Genomic DNA, 16,880 nt, shown 5'->3' on the forward strand with positions numbered 1-16,880 from the left:
CCCCCCCCCGGTACACGCACAAAATGCGAGATAGACGAGAAACGATGAATTCTGTTAAATGTGCACGCTGTTGATGTGAGCGCGAATGCGTTATTAACGCGATCGTTCGGTCATTACATGTGCTCCGCAAAATTATATTTAAGCGAAATATATTGGTAGATTTGTGCCTGGAATATATCCTGTGAACTTGAAAAATTCGTCTTTGGCGTAAGAGATCTGGATCAAATATATAGGGTGTCTATTATATTTAGAAAAATATGAAAACCCTGGAATTCTCAGGGATTTCTTTTATACACAGAAAAATCAGGGAATTCTCATGGAATTTTATTGGGATTCAGAGAATTTTTTTAAAAAATCTTCTATTTTATAATTTTGCTCTTATATTGTAGACAGTTGGCGAGCCAAATAAATTATGTGTTTAAAATATATTATAGATATATATTTATATGTTTGTTTATATAAATGTTATATAAATATCAATGTCTTAATAAAATATTGAATACGCAATACATACTCTTTATTATAATTTTTAGTGACAAAAAAATGAAAATTTTATATGCAAGTGAAAAATGCTTATCTGACGAAAGTTACCCAATTTTTTTTCAGTACATTTACAAATTGCACTTGAAACTCAAGAGACTTTCTGTTTTTCCTTCGTATACATGAAAAAACATTAGAAAATATAATAAAAAAATTATTTTAAAAATAATAAAAAAATAATAAGAAAATTTATTCCAGAAAGTTGCATCAAAAAATCTTTAAAATATGTTTTTTATTTGGAATTTTGAACAAAAATACCTGGAAAATCAAGGAATTTTCAGGGAATTGTTTTACAAGATTTGAGTAGACACTCATTAACACCGATCGTCTCGTATGAATTTGATTAAGCACCGCAATTACGTCACGGCGTTAATAAATTCGTTATATCCGACTGCCAACTTGTGCGGCAAGTCAGCGAAGATCTGTTAACTTTTACTGCCATTGGTAAGAAATTTTACGAGTCTTCCTCGCGCCTCGACGCTGCCGCCCGCTTGTCGGACACGTACGGTGCGTTGCACATCTGGATGTGACAGGTGAACAGGGAAAAACGTGACTTGCCGTTAAGTAATGTATTATGGCACGCGCAGGTGGCATTCCATGGATCGACGATGTAGAGTCAATGCCTCTTCCAGCTTCTACTCCTACTCTCCTCTCCCTCCGATCGGGCATGAACAAAGAACCGACGTGCGCTATTTTTTCCGTACCTAGAGATAGATACTCCTATTCTTGTACGATAAATTGAAGATGTATGTCCGATATAATTGCGACATTAACTCCAACTTTGCGCTAACTCGAGCGTGTCGTTAGAAAGAACACGAATGCGCCATTACCCGTTAAAATTAGAGCAAATTGAAGTTTTCATTGTCTCCAATATTCCGGATAAATAGTAACGGCAGGGAGAAAATTTCTACGCGTTTGAAACTACGAAGATCCACAGGCGTCTTTGTGCAGGGGAGCTAAACTAAATACGAAGTCTTAAAGAGACTAAATTCAGAATACGGAAACTTAGAGATCAGGGAAAGAAGAATCAAAGGCACAAATTTTCGTCGAGCTTTGGAGAATACAATTTCGTAGGAGCAGAGATCGGAATATCCGAGAGAGAAAACTATTTTCTCAGACACACAACTCTGTGCGAGTTAGCGAATTTAACGAATAAGTAACTCTATTATACCAGGAAGTTCCGATTTGCAAGTTTCTCATACACGGAATGATTTACTAAAGATATAACGTATAAATCTCTCCCTTAGATTTTTACGATATTTCAAAAGCCGATTATGATATACGAAATTGACTAAGAGATATATGGATATAACTTTTTAAACTAAACATACACGTCCAAAAAACAAATAGAGAAAATAAAATTCTTTGGAATTCTTCAAATTTGTAATATTTTTTCGGAATCTCCAAATTATATAATACATCGCGTATGGGAATCTACTCAAATCTTGTAAAAAAATTCCCTGAAAATTCCTTGATCTTCCAGGTATTTTTGTTCAAAATTTCAGGTAAAGAAAATATTTTAAAGATTTTTTGGTGCAATTTCCTAAAATAAGTTTTCTTATCATATGCGTTTTCTGATATTTTTCACTCACACGAAAGAAAAACACAAAGCACTTAAGTTTCAAGTGCTAAATTTACAAATGTACTGAAAAAAACAATAGCTTTTGTTAAGATAAAAATTTTTAATTTGCATAACATTTTCATTTTTTATCACTGAAAATTAAAATAAAGAATATGTACTGCACATTGAATATTTTGTTTAGACATTGAATATATACAAAAAGAAATATTTTATGACAGATTGCAGACTGCCTACAGTATAAGCAAAATTAAAAAGAGAATTTTTAAAAAATTTCCGAGAGTCCCAATAAAATTCCATGACATTTCCCTGATTTTTCTAGATGCAAAAAAATTCCCTGCAGAAAAATTCCAGGTTTTCCATGTTTTTCCAGGAGGTAGACACCTTGCATGTAAAGTATTAAATCCAAATACATAGTAAATAAATATTTACTAAAGACGAATCGTTTACGTGCTATCGGTGCGAAACATATAAAAATCTATAGAGATATAAAAGATTACAACTTTGTGCATCTCGTTATTCTCTATTCCTATTTAAAGAGAAAAAAAGTATACTTACGATTTAAGTTGTATAAAAGAAAAACTAACTGTTCATAAAATATTCTTCCTTGAAAACTGTTGCTAAACAACAACGACAATAACAAGAGCATTATTGACCCTATTCACACGACCCGGTTATTGATTTATATATATTTATAATATATTTTAAACACATAATTCGCAACTTGATTTATTGGCGGATTGCCTAGTGCTTACAGTATAAGAGCAAAATTATTAAAAAAAGATTTTTGTTTAAGTTCTCTGAATCCCAATAAAATTCCATGAGAATTTCCTGATTTCTCCAGGTACGAAAGAATTCCCAGAGAATTCCCTAAGGTTTTCCAGGGAGTAGCCACCCTGTATATACATTTCAATCGCGTTTCTATTGAGGCATCCTATATTCCCGATGAATCCATTGAGAACGTTTACATCGGAACGCTTGACCAACGCTCCCTCAGCTCGAAAACGATTACGTTTCTTAATGGAAAGCGCGCTTATTCAAATGGACATCGATCGAGAACGCGCGTCCCGGCCGCACTTAATCATTTACAGTTCCTCGGCGAAGAACCGAACCGCCGATTCGTACGGTCGTTTAAATGCGCCAGTCTACGGTGCTTAATGTCCATTCAGATCGGTCAAACGGACCGGGATCGAATTATCGGTTCGACCGATCGCCAACCGATTGATTCGCCTGCACCGTCGAGATAAAATGGAGTCGACTCAGTACAAGCCACGATTTATTAACTTTGGTCTGCTGCATGCGACGAGATAAGGAGAAGGTACGCCAAATTCTCGCTTACAGGGTGATTATCGGATTATAATCCTAGGAGAAAGAAATTTGCACTCTCCCTCCCTCCACGCGATTCGCGATGTAAATAATAAATTTTTCGCACCGTGATATATCAGCGCCAATGAATTCATCTGACGTTTCGACCGGTTGGCTTTACAGTAATCTCGATTCTCTAGGGATCATAGTATCAGGATTGCCTCGCCGACGAGAATTTTATTTTGTTATTTATTTTTGCGATATATACATATTTATTTCATTTGTATATGTTTACAGAGAGTTCGCGAAGTAATATCATTTCCGTTTTGCTTTATTTATCTTTTATCAAGCGAAATAGCATATGAAATGCTGTAATATGACAATGGATTGTTAACTCTTATGCATCTGACATAGCCTGCAATTATACATTGTCTTTGTGATGTGTTTAATTGGTATTACAATCTATACTTTGCAAGAAAAGTTGCTCGGAAATGTAATTAATTAACTGTAATTATCAAATATCATATTTCAACTCTGGAACAATCAGCCTTAATTATTCTCAGCAAATTGCATATAATTCGATAAAGCATTATGACATTCAAAATCGTAATCTTTGTATCTTTTAGCCTCTCGTCGAAATAAAATGTCATCATATAAAAAATAATGATTAGGAATATTAATAAAAATTAAAAACATTAAAGTATTAACCGATATAATAAACGATAAAGTATATCTCGATATAAAAGTTTTCAACATTTCTAGAAACTAATAAATGCATAAAGAATGAGATTTGTGTGTGTGCTCCTTTTCTTACATACAGGGTGCGGAAAAAATACCGGAACCCTAAAAAGGGTTCCCCTTCGAAAAGAATAGATTTTAGAGGAAAATGTTAAATACAAAAATTTTTGGGTATCGAAAGAGCTATCTGACTGGTCAACTAGATTTTGGACCCGGGATCTAGTTTGAGTCCAATAAAGCCCAAATCGATTTTTTTAAATAGGGACCCATATTTTTTATCGCGAATTTAGATTCAGGACACGTTTTTACATCTGATATAGCCGACAAACATTTGGGTCCGAGGCCTGATCTAGTTTGGGTCCAATAAAGCCCAAATCGATTTTTTTAAATAGGGACCCATATTTTTTATCGCGAATTTAGATTCAGGACACGTTTTTACATCTGATATAGCCGACAAACATTTGGGTCCGAGGCCTCTTTTGGGCCCAATAAGGCCCAAATCAAGTTTTTCGATAAAAATTCCTATTTTTCATCGCGTGTCGATGTCTAGGATGGTTTTCTGCTTAAAAGAAGGCAAATTTTGGAGCGCAAAGTCCATATTGGGCCCAAAAGGACCTCGGACCCAAATGTTTGTTGGCTATGTTAGACATAAAAACGTGTTCTAAATCCGCGATAAAAAATATGGGTCTCTATTTAAAAAAATCGACTTGGACCTTACCGGACCCAAAATCTAGTTGACCAGTCAGATAGCTCTTTCGATATCCAAAAACTTTTGGGTGTTTAGGTATTAGGCTTTTTGGGTAAATAACGTTTTTCTCCGAAATCTATTCCCTTCAAAATATTTTAGAGCCCCGGTATTTTTTCCGCACCCTGTATATGGTTTAAATTTTCACAGACTGCTAAGGCAGAAATCGCGGTCGGAAAAGCGCGAGGAGATCAATCCGCTCAATTCGGTCGAGCTTCCCCGCGACAATCTCGCGATCGGGATTGCTTCGACGTTCGATTCTTTCTGGGTGAACGAGTTACGGGAACGAAAGGACAAAAATAAAACGCCCGTAACGAGGCTATTCCCCCGCTACGCGGGGAAAAGAGGAGAGCCGAGGCGCTACCGCCCCGAACAAGAAACTCGATTGAAAAGTTTCCGCTCGCGGCTAGGGATAGTTTTCCGCATGGCACAGCTGCCGATGGACCGTTCGAGGGCGAGAACATTCTCGAGGCGAGTCCCCCGCAAAGATTCCCGTAAAGATAAGAGTGCGCTATTTCCGCCGGCGGTCACGACCCCGGCATAAATAACGTACACGTACGCGAGGCAACGATCAACGTTGTCAAAGTGCCACGTGCTCGTCGCACATCGCAATCGTCACACTGGCTTTCTTCCGGTAGTTTCACTCGTCTGCGGATACCCGCCATTCGTAGAGATGAACCACTGATGTCGTACTTGGTCCTCGTCGCGAATTGAGACTTTATCGTATAAAACGAAATAGAACTGGCGTTTTCCGAAATCTTAGACGCGTATAATAAAAGATTGAATGTAAGATAAGAATGTAAAACGACATTAATTATTTTTTATTCATTCTTTGACGTTTTAAAGAAGATATGAAAGTAGATTATTCATTGCTACGTTTAAGAGCCTGCAAATAATATATGTAATTACTCCGTTCGTTGAGAATAAGTAAGAAGTATACGCAAAAATTTAATTTCGACTTGAAATTAACAAAGAGAAAAGGAAAGAGAGAGAGAGAAGGTAATCTATGTACATATTCTTGAAACTTAATTCGTTGAAATCGTTTAATCTTTAATGTTAAATATCTTCAAAATTGTATCTTACTTCAAATATTTGCTAAGAAAGACCAGCTCGACTCGACATTCTTAGAAAAATTACGTTATCGTAAAGGTAAATTTGCGCGAAATTAAAAACTGGTACAAAAAAGATCGCGCGCAAAAAAAAATTAATCAACAAGTAGCGAGAGTTTCCTGAAACTGGCGAAACTAAAGCTAACAATTAATTTTCTCGGATATTAAACGATACTGTAATTTTTATTCATTTTACAACAAAGTTACCTCGCAATCTAACTCTATCCAATATAACGGTTTGATGCACTATAAGAAACTTTAATACAGAGTATTTCGTTCCTAATAATTTGATTTGTAATCGTCTATTATTAAATTTATACATCGTTAAACTCACTAAATTTGTCGCGCACGCGAGAGTAATCTCGCATGGTTTATACATGTTTTGCGCGAACTGCAGAAGTTTCTTTTTTTAAGGGGTTTTCCTAGTTTGACGCTCTGAAAATAAAGACGATTCTTGGGAATTTTTTTTAAAGAAAAGTATAAAACATATTAATTCTAAACTTTGCACGTTTATTAAATAACATTTTAAATATATCCTGAATTTTTTTCAAACAAAAATATTTGGTAATTATTCAGAATCACGGTTCCACCTGCAAATGGGCTGCAAATTTTTTACGGACTTTCTATGTTTAGAAAGAAATATAAATAACCATTTTTAGTTGGGGGAGGCCTCCCAAAAAAAGTTATAGATAAAAAAAGGGTAATTATTTCGAATAAGGTCTTTTCTGAATTTTGACAAATATGATCGGATCCAAAAGTCCTTAAAAAAATTTGCAGCCCAGTTATAGGTGAAGCCGTGATTCTGAATAATTACCAAATATTTGTTTGTTTCGGAGTTATAGTAGTCTAACTAGGATGTCTAAAAAAAAAATGGCGAACATGATTCTAGCCATTATAGTCATCTGAAATAAAAAAACCAAAAAGATTCTTAATGTCTATCTGTATGAGTGTGGTTATCGTGTGAACTATAATTAAATCGATATTCGCAAAATTCAAATTTTGCGACTTACAAAACGAACCAATTTTTTGGTGAAAAATGAAATTTTTTTTGAGACGCCGCCATTTTTTTATTTGTCAATATTTTTTTTTTTATAATTCCGAAACAAACAAATATTTTTGTTTAAAAAAAAGTCAGGATATACTTGAAATGTTATTTAATAAACGTGCAAAGTTTAGAAATAATATGTTACTTTTCTTTAAAAAAAAATTCCTAAAAATTGCCTTATTTTCAGAGTGTCAAACTAGGAAGATCCCTTAAACATCACTGCACACTCGAGGAATAATAAACGCTCATCAGCGTACGATCACTTAAAAACGAGTGACAGTTCGATCGTGACGTATCGATCCTCATTCTTCGATCCGTGGTTTGGTAGATCGATCGACGTCTTGTAATGTCACCGCAAAGTTTCGAATTTCATGTAAAGTCGCGTGAGAGACGAGCCAAACAGCGAGGGAAATAGAAGGCGGAAAAGGGAGAGAAAGCGAATGTGCAAGGAAGAGAGAAAGAGAGAGAGAGAGAGAGAGAGAGTGGGAAGAGGGAGAGAGACGAACGACACCGAGAGGGAAGGAGACCCTTCGGTTACGATGGTGCGCGTCGGCCCTACGTCGACCCTCCGGCACAACCACCCCTTCTCGTATATGCCACCATCCAATGCGACCCTCCCTCTTGTACCCGGCCTCGCCCTCCACCACTTCGTCCTTGATTCTCTCTCTCCCTCTTTCCCTTGCTCCCTCACCCCGTGGCTCCTTCCGTCTCTCTCCCTCTCACTTCTGGCACGACGTAAGCCCGTTCCGTCGATCAATATTACTCTCTACGACTCGTCTGAACGCCAACCGAGCGCTATCATATTAAGTTCCGAGCACTTTGCTCCGAGCACTTGAAGAAGCTCCGGCACATCGCGAAAGTTTTCTCGCGCGAATACGCCGTGAACGGGCGATATTACCTGTATCTCTCCCTTACGACAGAGATCGCGTCGTCGTTTTTATGCTCATACATGGTTTCTATCCATTTTCTTCTGGAACCGAGGTGAATGTAAATTTTTATTCGACATATTCTGCGTCGCCCTCATCGTCGGAAAATCTTGCCTCTCGTGAGAATCAACCTTGATGGGCGTGCAAGAAAATTTTTGTCTCGAACAAGTACGAACTAGGTCCTGTTGTCAATTAAAACAAACTTTGGGAAAAGCATTTTATCAAATGTATAGTGTCTCATTTTTACGCAAGAAGTGAAAAATCAATTTTATGATCCTTGTAATTAACAAACGCAAAAATATGCTTGAATTCCTGCTAACAATATATAAGTAAAGTTACTAATATATATATCATCTTCCTGACAGCTGAGTTCTCACCGAACAGTAGCGTATAAAGTCTGCATTCCAGGCCCGCAAAGTTATCCTCGCTAGTCTAATAAATCTAAACCCATCTTGTACGACAAGGGAATATATTTCTCTTCAACTCTTGTTCACATGGAAGCCAAAGAAAAGCACCGTGTTTCGCGCGCGCGCTTTGTCGGAAACACTGCTCAAAAGTTTTCCTCGACGATACGATTTTATCCAGCGGGAAATAAAGAGTCGAGAGCCCAGGAACAATATTATCGGCGCACATAACGCGGATGCGCTCTTAAAAGTTTACCTGATGGGGCCGCGACCGGGCACGTTCCATATGGCCTCCGTCGCGCCTTCAAGTCATCGACCTAATCCGCCATACATGCCGAAAGAAAGTTTAGTGATATGGGTGAAATAGTACGTAGGCGTTCATGGACAAGTTTCCTCTTCTTTCTCCTTTACTTTTAATGCGAATTTCCGAGTAACTGTCATACGTCGCGTGATCAAACAAGAATAATATATCATTCTTAGAAAAGATATTTCAAAGTTTTTCGTGGATTAAATCTTGTATTAATTAACAAATAATTTAATATATATAATAATAGCATCTAATTTTCCAAAGAGATCAACTAAATTTTAGCTAAAATTACTGCAACGATCCATAAATACTTTTATGCAGTTTTAGAGAAAAGAGAAACATTTGTCCATGATTCATCCACGTTAAAATAACATTGGTCAATAAAATGAGACCTACTTTTTTGCCTTTTCTAACCAGTTATTTCTGGTAGATTTTTTAGCGCTGATTACGAATCGCCGTAAAAATGGCGTATCACATTAAGTTTTTGAAAAAACCTCAATCAAATTTACTAAAATTGGCGTTTTTGATATTTTTACGTGAGTTATATCTTTCGATGGAGACGTACCCTAGAAGGCAGCGACAGCTCAAAATGAAGCTCAAGACTTATACTTTATGATAAAAATGCCAGAAGTCCCAGGCAAAAAAGGTTTTCCTGAAAAAAGTGGTCGAAACATAAAAAATATCATTTATCGCAGTGTCCCCTAATCATACGTCTCCAATTGTCCGTTATTAAAATACTAGTGCCAAAAACTATTCTAATTTTGTTTTTAAGTGATAGCGATCATAAAAACCTACACATACCCACTTCCATGATATGAATGATTTTTCAAAAATTTGATCCGCCATTTTGGATTCTCCATTTTTAATTTTGAAATTTCAACACGTGATTCATGATGAGTGACCAGACAAACATATACATACCGACTTTCATGATCAGAATGATTTTTAAAAAAGTTTTAGTAATGGACAATTGGAGAGACGTATGATTGGGGAACCCTACGATAGATTTCTTATGTTGCGACCACTTTTCTTCAGGAAAATCTTTCTTACCTGGGACTTTTGGCATTTTTATCATAAAGTATAAGTATTAAACTTTATTTTGAGCTGTCACTGTCTTCTGGAGTACGTCCTCATTGAAAGATATAACTCATGCAAAAGTATCAAAAAAGCCTATTTAAGCAACTTTGACTAAGGTTTTCTCAAAAACTTGACGTGATACGCCATTTTTACGGCCAGATTCGTAATTAGCGCTAAAAAATCTACCTGAAATGGCTCGATAGAATTTAAGGTAAATTTGGTGTTGAACAATGTAATCGGACGTGCTTTATAAATATTTTGGCGTTATTCACGAAAAGCACATTCATCGCGTCCGTAAATCCGTTGCGAATTGGTCCCGCGCTATAGTTCGATCGAACGTTTTATCGACTATGAAATGTTAAAACCTCGATCGTGATGCAACGCCGGAATTCGCGTTTAATGAAATCGCGGGGAGGTCATAGGAGAGAGAGGATCGCGATCATAAAAATTCCTCATCGCCGTGGGCGGCTACCGGACGGAATTATGCCCGGCACAATGGCGTCCGCTAAAAAAGGGAAACGATACCACCACCCTCGTGTTTTGAATACCCGAGCTCGGGTAGCTCGTAAAAATCTGCGACACAGCAACCCGGTGTCGTAGAAACAATACTTAATCCGCGTCGCCATGCCCGGAGTATCGACGTTTCGGAAAGTGTTTTCGACCCCAGTCGTGAAGTATAAACTTATGAATAGCAAACGCTATTTAGACACATTTTAATTCAACGGCGCCTCCGTTTCCAATTTATGTCAATAATAAAGCTCAAGTTGTAAAAATTAAAGTCGTAACGGAATGCTATAAATACACACACACATGCACACACACATACACCTCAAAGAAGAGGATTTAATTCTTTATATAAATTGTATGATTAATTGTAAAAGTTACGATACTTTATATAGAGTGTTAATCTTACTGATTTTATTTCAATAAAGTATTTAGTAGAATTTATAAAAAATTCACTGACATAATTAATCTAAATCTCTTCTTTATTATCTCTTTCTCTTAATTTCTTCGTGTCACCTTTTATACGCGAAATCCGAGGCAGGGGGAAGTAAATATATTTATATATTATATATGTATATAAAGATAATAAAAAAAAAAAATTTGCTAAACCGGATATATCAATTCCCGCGTGATATATCCGGCTCTGCTAGATCCCTTCTTTATTTATTTCTCCCTATTATCTAATTTATATCCCTACATAGTCCATTACATATATTGCATAATCAAATACAGCAGAGCTGGATGTATCACGCAGGGATTGATATATCCTATATTCCTACGTGATACATCCGGCTCTGCTGTATTTGATTATGCAATATATATATAGGTTTTGCAAATCCTTTTTTTATTATCTTTATATGCATATATAGCTTTAACGCAATGCAATATGTAATAGATTAATTTATCTCAATTAATATGTTTACTCCCCTCTCCCTTGGGTTTTGCGTATTTATAAATTTATTATAAAATAAGAAGTAACACGAAGAGAACTATTTATGCATGTATATAACATTTAATGAATACTTTATAGGGTATCTACTCAAATCTTGTAAAAAAATTCCCTGAAAATTTCCTGATTTTCCACGTATTTTTGTTCAAAATTCCAGGTAAAGAAAATATTTTAAAGATTATCCGTTGCGATAGGATCGATTCTTGCCACGGTATCATAAACCCTCACCTTGCCTATCCCAAGTAAGATCCTAGGTGCGCCTCACGCACATAACGCAAGACACATGCATCCCTAATGCATTAAGACAACTTTTCTTCTTGCCGGCGCGGCGAATATGGGCGCAAGCCACTTTTTACGTGCATAAAGTCGCGAATGGAGTTTCATGCGTGGAGACGAAGCGCTGAGAGCCCTACACACAAGCCGTAAAGAATAAATTTTACGGGAAAGCGAGAAAAGCAAGTGGATTTTACAATTTTACAGTCAATTCCTGTCAGAAATAAAAATAAATATTTATTCGTGTAATTATATATTATATATCTTATATATATTATATATCGATTATTAAAGGAAAAATAAGTTTGTAAAAAATGGATTTAATAAAATAAAAATAAAAAATAAAAAAATGAATAAATGAATAATTTAATGAATACTTTATAGGGTATCTACTCAAATCTTGTAAAAAAATTCCCTGAAAATTTCCTGATTTTCCACGTATTTTTGTTCAAAATTCCAGGTAAAGAAAATATTTTAAAGATTTTTTAGTGCAATTTCCTAAAATAAGTTTTTTATTGCATGCGTTTTCTAATGTTTTTCATTCATACAAAGGAAAAACAGAGAGCCTCTCAAGTTAAGTGCTATATTTGTAAATGTACTGAAAAATATTGCATAACTTTCGTAAGATAAGCATTTTTCACTTGCATATAAAATTTCCATTTTTTTATCACTAAAAATTAATAGAATATGTATTGCATATTCAATATTTTATTAAGACATTAAATGTATAAACAAACACAAAAATATATTTATAATATATTTCAAATATATAATTTACTTGGCTCGCCAACTGTTTACAATATAAAAGCAAAAGTATGTAATAAAAGATTTCTAAAGAAATTCCCTAAATCCCAATAAAATTCCATGAAAATTCCGTTTTTTCCAGGTATAAAAGAAATCCCTAAGAATTCCAGGTTTTCCATGTTTTTCCAGGGAGTAGACACCCTGTTATATTTTGTATACATTTAATTCTCTCTCGGTGTTACGCCTATAAACGGAATTCGAGGGTAATGATTCGCGAATTTGATGCGGTGTCGCGTACGACTGTGTTTTTAGCATATGTCAATGATGACAAGCATCCAGCGCGCGATGGGAATATCTCTCGAGCCATCACATCGCGCCGCGACGATAATCCGTGACGCGAATTCTCGTTCGATTTTATGACACAAGACGATTTTATTGTGCTCCATGCGTCTTCCGCGGTTATCGAGAGTAACGGTAGATTTTCAGGTACCTCGCGGATTCTTGCGCCGATATCGGAAAGGTCGATGGACGGGGAGATATTGCCCCATGGTACCCCGCGGGGATACTCCGCTTTTGTGTCGCTTTCGAAGGAGCTGATGAAATACTCTGGGAAAACGGGGCTTATGGTCTATAATTTATAGATCGACTTATATTTGAGTCAAAATATAACATTATCGATCTAGAATTAAGGGTAAAAGGTTTAAATCGAAAGAATGTTTTCGATATAATAGTACTTTGTAATAATGTCAATATTTTATATAACTACCATTATCAGCAAGTTACATTTATAATATATATAAGTGGTTTTTTACGTTTTATCATATTTTTATAATTATTCACCAATTGCAGTAGTGTTATCGTTTACTAGCCATTTACGTGATAATAGCATGATGTTTCTATTTTTAATATTTATAACAAAACGAAAAAGCTCTAATACATAAAATATAAAAATTCAAGTAGGAAATGGATGATAAGAGCCGAGCGCACTAAGTAGGCGCAAATAAATTATGTAGAAATCTTCTTAAAGAAGATTTGTTACCGTGCTCGGCTCTAATTAGCTCACTTCCTACTTAAATTTTAATATTTATATTGCAACATCGCGTGATGATAATTACATAAACTCATTAGAAATTGCATTTAATTGAAATTATTATCTAATTAAATTTTTTTCATATTATATTGGCTTTTATTTATAAATGCATTAGAGAACCGACTCTGTATTGTAAGCATAATTGATTCGAGATTAATACTTGATACTTGCCACGTACAATTGGCAAAGAAAATTTAAATAAATCAAAATTGCTTCAACGCATACGCATTTGTCGGATACATAAAGTTCTTTAACAAGCGTCAACGAAAGATCTAAATTGATCATAAAATATCCCGTAGAGAGTTTTAAAACATCCGTACATAATAAACAAAAGCGACATCGGATATATATATCCATTAAGACCAGAAAAAAAAATTCGTATATCTCATACAAATATAAGCCGTCCATCTCCACCCCCAGAAATTACGAGCTCCCTCGAGTTTGTAATTTCATCGATAAAATGCACGAGATGCGTACTTACAATTATCATTCTTGCCATCGACACGCTGGCACAGCACGAGCGCCAGAAGCAGGAGGGCCCGAATGCCCCCCGCTAGGCACATCCCTGCGGCGGCCTTATCGTTATCGGCACGCGCGCATCGTCCACATCATCCTCGCGCAAAACGCACGGAGAGAGACGTCGTCTCTCTCTACATATATATAAATATATATATATATATATATATATATATATTTTCTCTCTTTCTCTTCCTCTCTACACGCACGAACGCACGAACGCACGCACCACCGCGACTGACGGACACCACGACAAACCAACCGCACCCCACGACGTGTCCCGCGCGACTGACGCTGCTGCTCGGCACGATTTTACGCGCGAACCGCCCCCGCACGCATCGTCCCCCCATCGTCGTCGTCATAGTCGTCGTCGTCGTCGTCGTCGTCGTTATCGTCAAAGAGAGAAGGAGAGAGAGGGAGAGGGAGAGAGAGAGGCGACCCGCGCGTGCGCCCTGAGACTATCAGTCTCTCGAGAAGGGTGTGGATGCGAACGGGGTTGAAAGGACTCCGCGACGTACTACGCCGACACCCACGCTCATTGTTAAAGCGAGTTAATGAGGACGAGCCGTAACCGGCTTTCCGGCCGGATTACGTGTCGCGGCGTAGACACGCGAAAACGCGCGAACCACAGAAATCGCGGAGAACGTCGTTCGGTAAATGCGATGGTGAAGCGGAGATAATCTTGTATGACCTGGGAATACAAGGAAGAAATCCAAATGAGATCGATTCGATTTTGATAGCGTACCTTGATAAAGGTGACCGTATTTGCGATTATAAATTAAGACGCGAAGTTCACATATATGTTTTTTTTTTGTTTAAGCAGGCATTTGAACAGTGAATATAGATCGTCACAAGAGCGGAGGAAAATATATCTAAAATTAGAAAATAAAAAAAGAATTAATTAATTAAAAAATGAAAAAAGTTTAAAATTAAAAATTCCATTGAGGTATTATCTTGATTATATTTGAAAAAATTCGGCGCAAGAAAATTATATAACTATAGATTTATTTTCTATATTCACATATACATATGCAGGATAAAACGAACAATTATCACAGTCGCACGCAATTCTATAGATAAAAAAATAAAATTACACAGGTTATAATCGCGTGTTCTAAGATTTAGAAGAATGTACAATAGTAGCAAAAAACTACCAAAATTTAAAAAAATATATATTTTTTACGTTTATATTGTTTGAAAAATAAAATTAATAAATCCGGATTATAAAAAGAATTAAAGTATCACAAAATAATGGTTTTTGACGGCTTCGTAGAAGAAAATAGTTGTAATTAATATTTTTCCTAATTTATGCCAAAAACTTTTGATCGTGAATACCCCTTAAAATTAACTGCAAGAAACAAAAGAAATACGAGTAATTTGCAGAAAGAGAGAGAGAGAGGGAGATCATATTTTTCTACAATTTTTTCTACAATAAGTGCTACAATATTTGATTTTCTATAAGAATCCATAATAACTTTAAACTTAAATAATTTCCAAATTGTTAAAAGAATTGTGCTCAGGTATACTCAGAAAAAATAGTACAAATTTTCATGCTTTTGTCAAATGTTTCGACATATGACACATATATCCTTAAACGAGTTCATTTTACGAGGAGTAAATATCAACAATTCACGAGTAACAATTCAGCGAGTAACTTCAAGTTACGGTTCAATCTATGTATGCTCTTCTGACATTCTAAATATCCTCGCATAACTATAACCGAGCGCACAATATGCTCTTCGGCGGAGCAGATGGTGCCGCATGCGGAAGTTACAGCGCACGCTGTAACTGGTTACAACGCTCCCGGTCGCGGAAACTCCGAATCGCGACAAACTTTCTCGTTGCATTCAATTTCGCAAAAATTTAGTATTCCTCGTGGACCCGGGACATCTCGTTGGTAGGATGAATCCGGCGGAAAAGTGCAGGAATTGCAAATCTTGACCGCGTGACTCGCGGAGTCGCCGGCACGCAAAGAAGTTTCGCGCGGAACCAAACGCGAGGATTGTCGTCTCGGTGCATACGAAATTATAATATCTCAGCCCCGAGCCGTGGATTCGGTGCGTGTTGCCTGAAAAAGGACGTCGAAGTGCCAGATGCACTTTTATAGCGTTCTCCAGCTGACGAGAAAAGTCCCGAATTGCAAATATAAGAAAATTGAATATTTATATATATATATATATATATATATATATATATATATGTGTGTATGTATGTATGTGTGTGTGTGTATTACACGCTGCTGGTCCCTTATATATACAGTAAAAATATGTAAAAGGTGCGTAAGCAAAATTGATTCTCAAAGGAAGGGAAGAGATATGTATACTCGAATTTCATATATTTTTCCAAATCCGTGATATTGCAAAAATATTTTTTTTTATATATATAAAGATGTTCACGCAGAGATTTTTAATAAATTTGGATGCAGTAATTAAGACGAGTTCTATAACGTACAATACGACCGATAGAGGAAAAAAACAATTTAAGCACCTTTCGTTTAAATGCCAGGGACAAGCGGATTCAGGCGATGGGCGATTAAAACCCTTTCCTTTTAGGCGGAAAATTAGATTGCCGTCGGTGGTCGAGGTAACGGAGGAGGTGACGAGATTAAGAAGTCGTCTGCGGGAAACTAAGGAGGTGCGAAAAGTCGTCGTGGTAAATTTCATTTTATAAGCGACGCGAATGAGTTATTGTCCAGTCGATCCTCTCCGTTTCGAAAGTCCTCTCACCAAGAAAAAAAAATGGATAAAATTGCAAAAAAATATTCCCTGATGATTATCAGAGGTCGATCGCGTAATTCTCCGGATTGCAAATGAGAGATAGAATTTTTTTGCACATCTTTTTCGAAATTGTAATTAGACAGCAACGAGAATTAATCAGATGAGAGCTTGACGCGAGATATAATGTCAAAAATGTAAAATTTTACAGATAATTACGTAATTGATCTGCTCGGCGACGATGTCTTCTGGTAACAGAATAAAATAAAAAATTTTAAAAAAATAATAATAAAGAATAAAAAATAAAAAGAAATA

At 36.1% G+C, this 16,880-nt stretch overlaps 1 protein-coding gene across 2 annotated transcripts in view; it reads right to left on the bottom strand.

The window, feature by feature from the left end:
- LOC115233379 overlaps window positions 1–16,880 on the bottom strand; it is a 249,668-nt gene that overhangs the window by 116,514 nt on the left and 116,274 nt on the right. Inside the window, exon 1 of one of the 2 annotated variants that reach the window (XM_029803755.1) lies at window positions 13,817–13,995. The exons of the other annotated variant lie outside the window; for it this stretch is intronic. Coding sequence (XP_029659615.1) covers window positions 13,817–13,898 — 82 coding nt within the window. The 5' untranslated portion in view covers window positions 13,899–13,995. Of the gene's footprint in view, window positions 1–13,816; window positions 13,996–16,880 lie in introns of those variants that run through there. 2 annotated transcript variants of the gene reach the window in all.

Source organism: Formica exsecta, unplaced genomic scaffold (genome assembly GCF_003651465.1).
Source record: "Formica exsecta isolate Colony F162 unplaced genomic scaffold, ASM365146v1 scaffold174, whole genome shotgun sequence".
Taxonomy (NCBI): Eukaryota; Metazoa; Arthropoda; class Insecta; order Hymenoptera; family Formicidae; genus Formica; species Formica exsecta.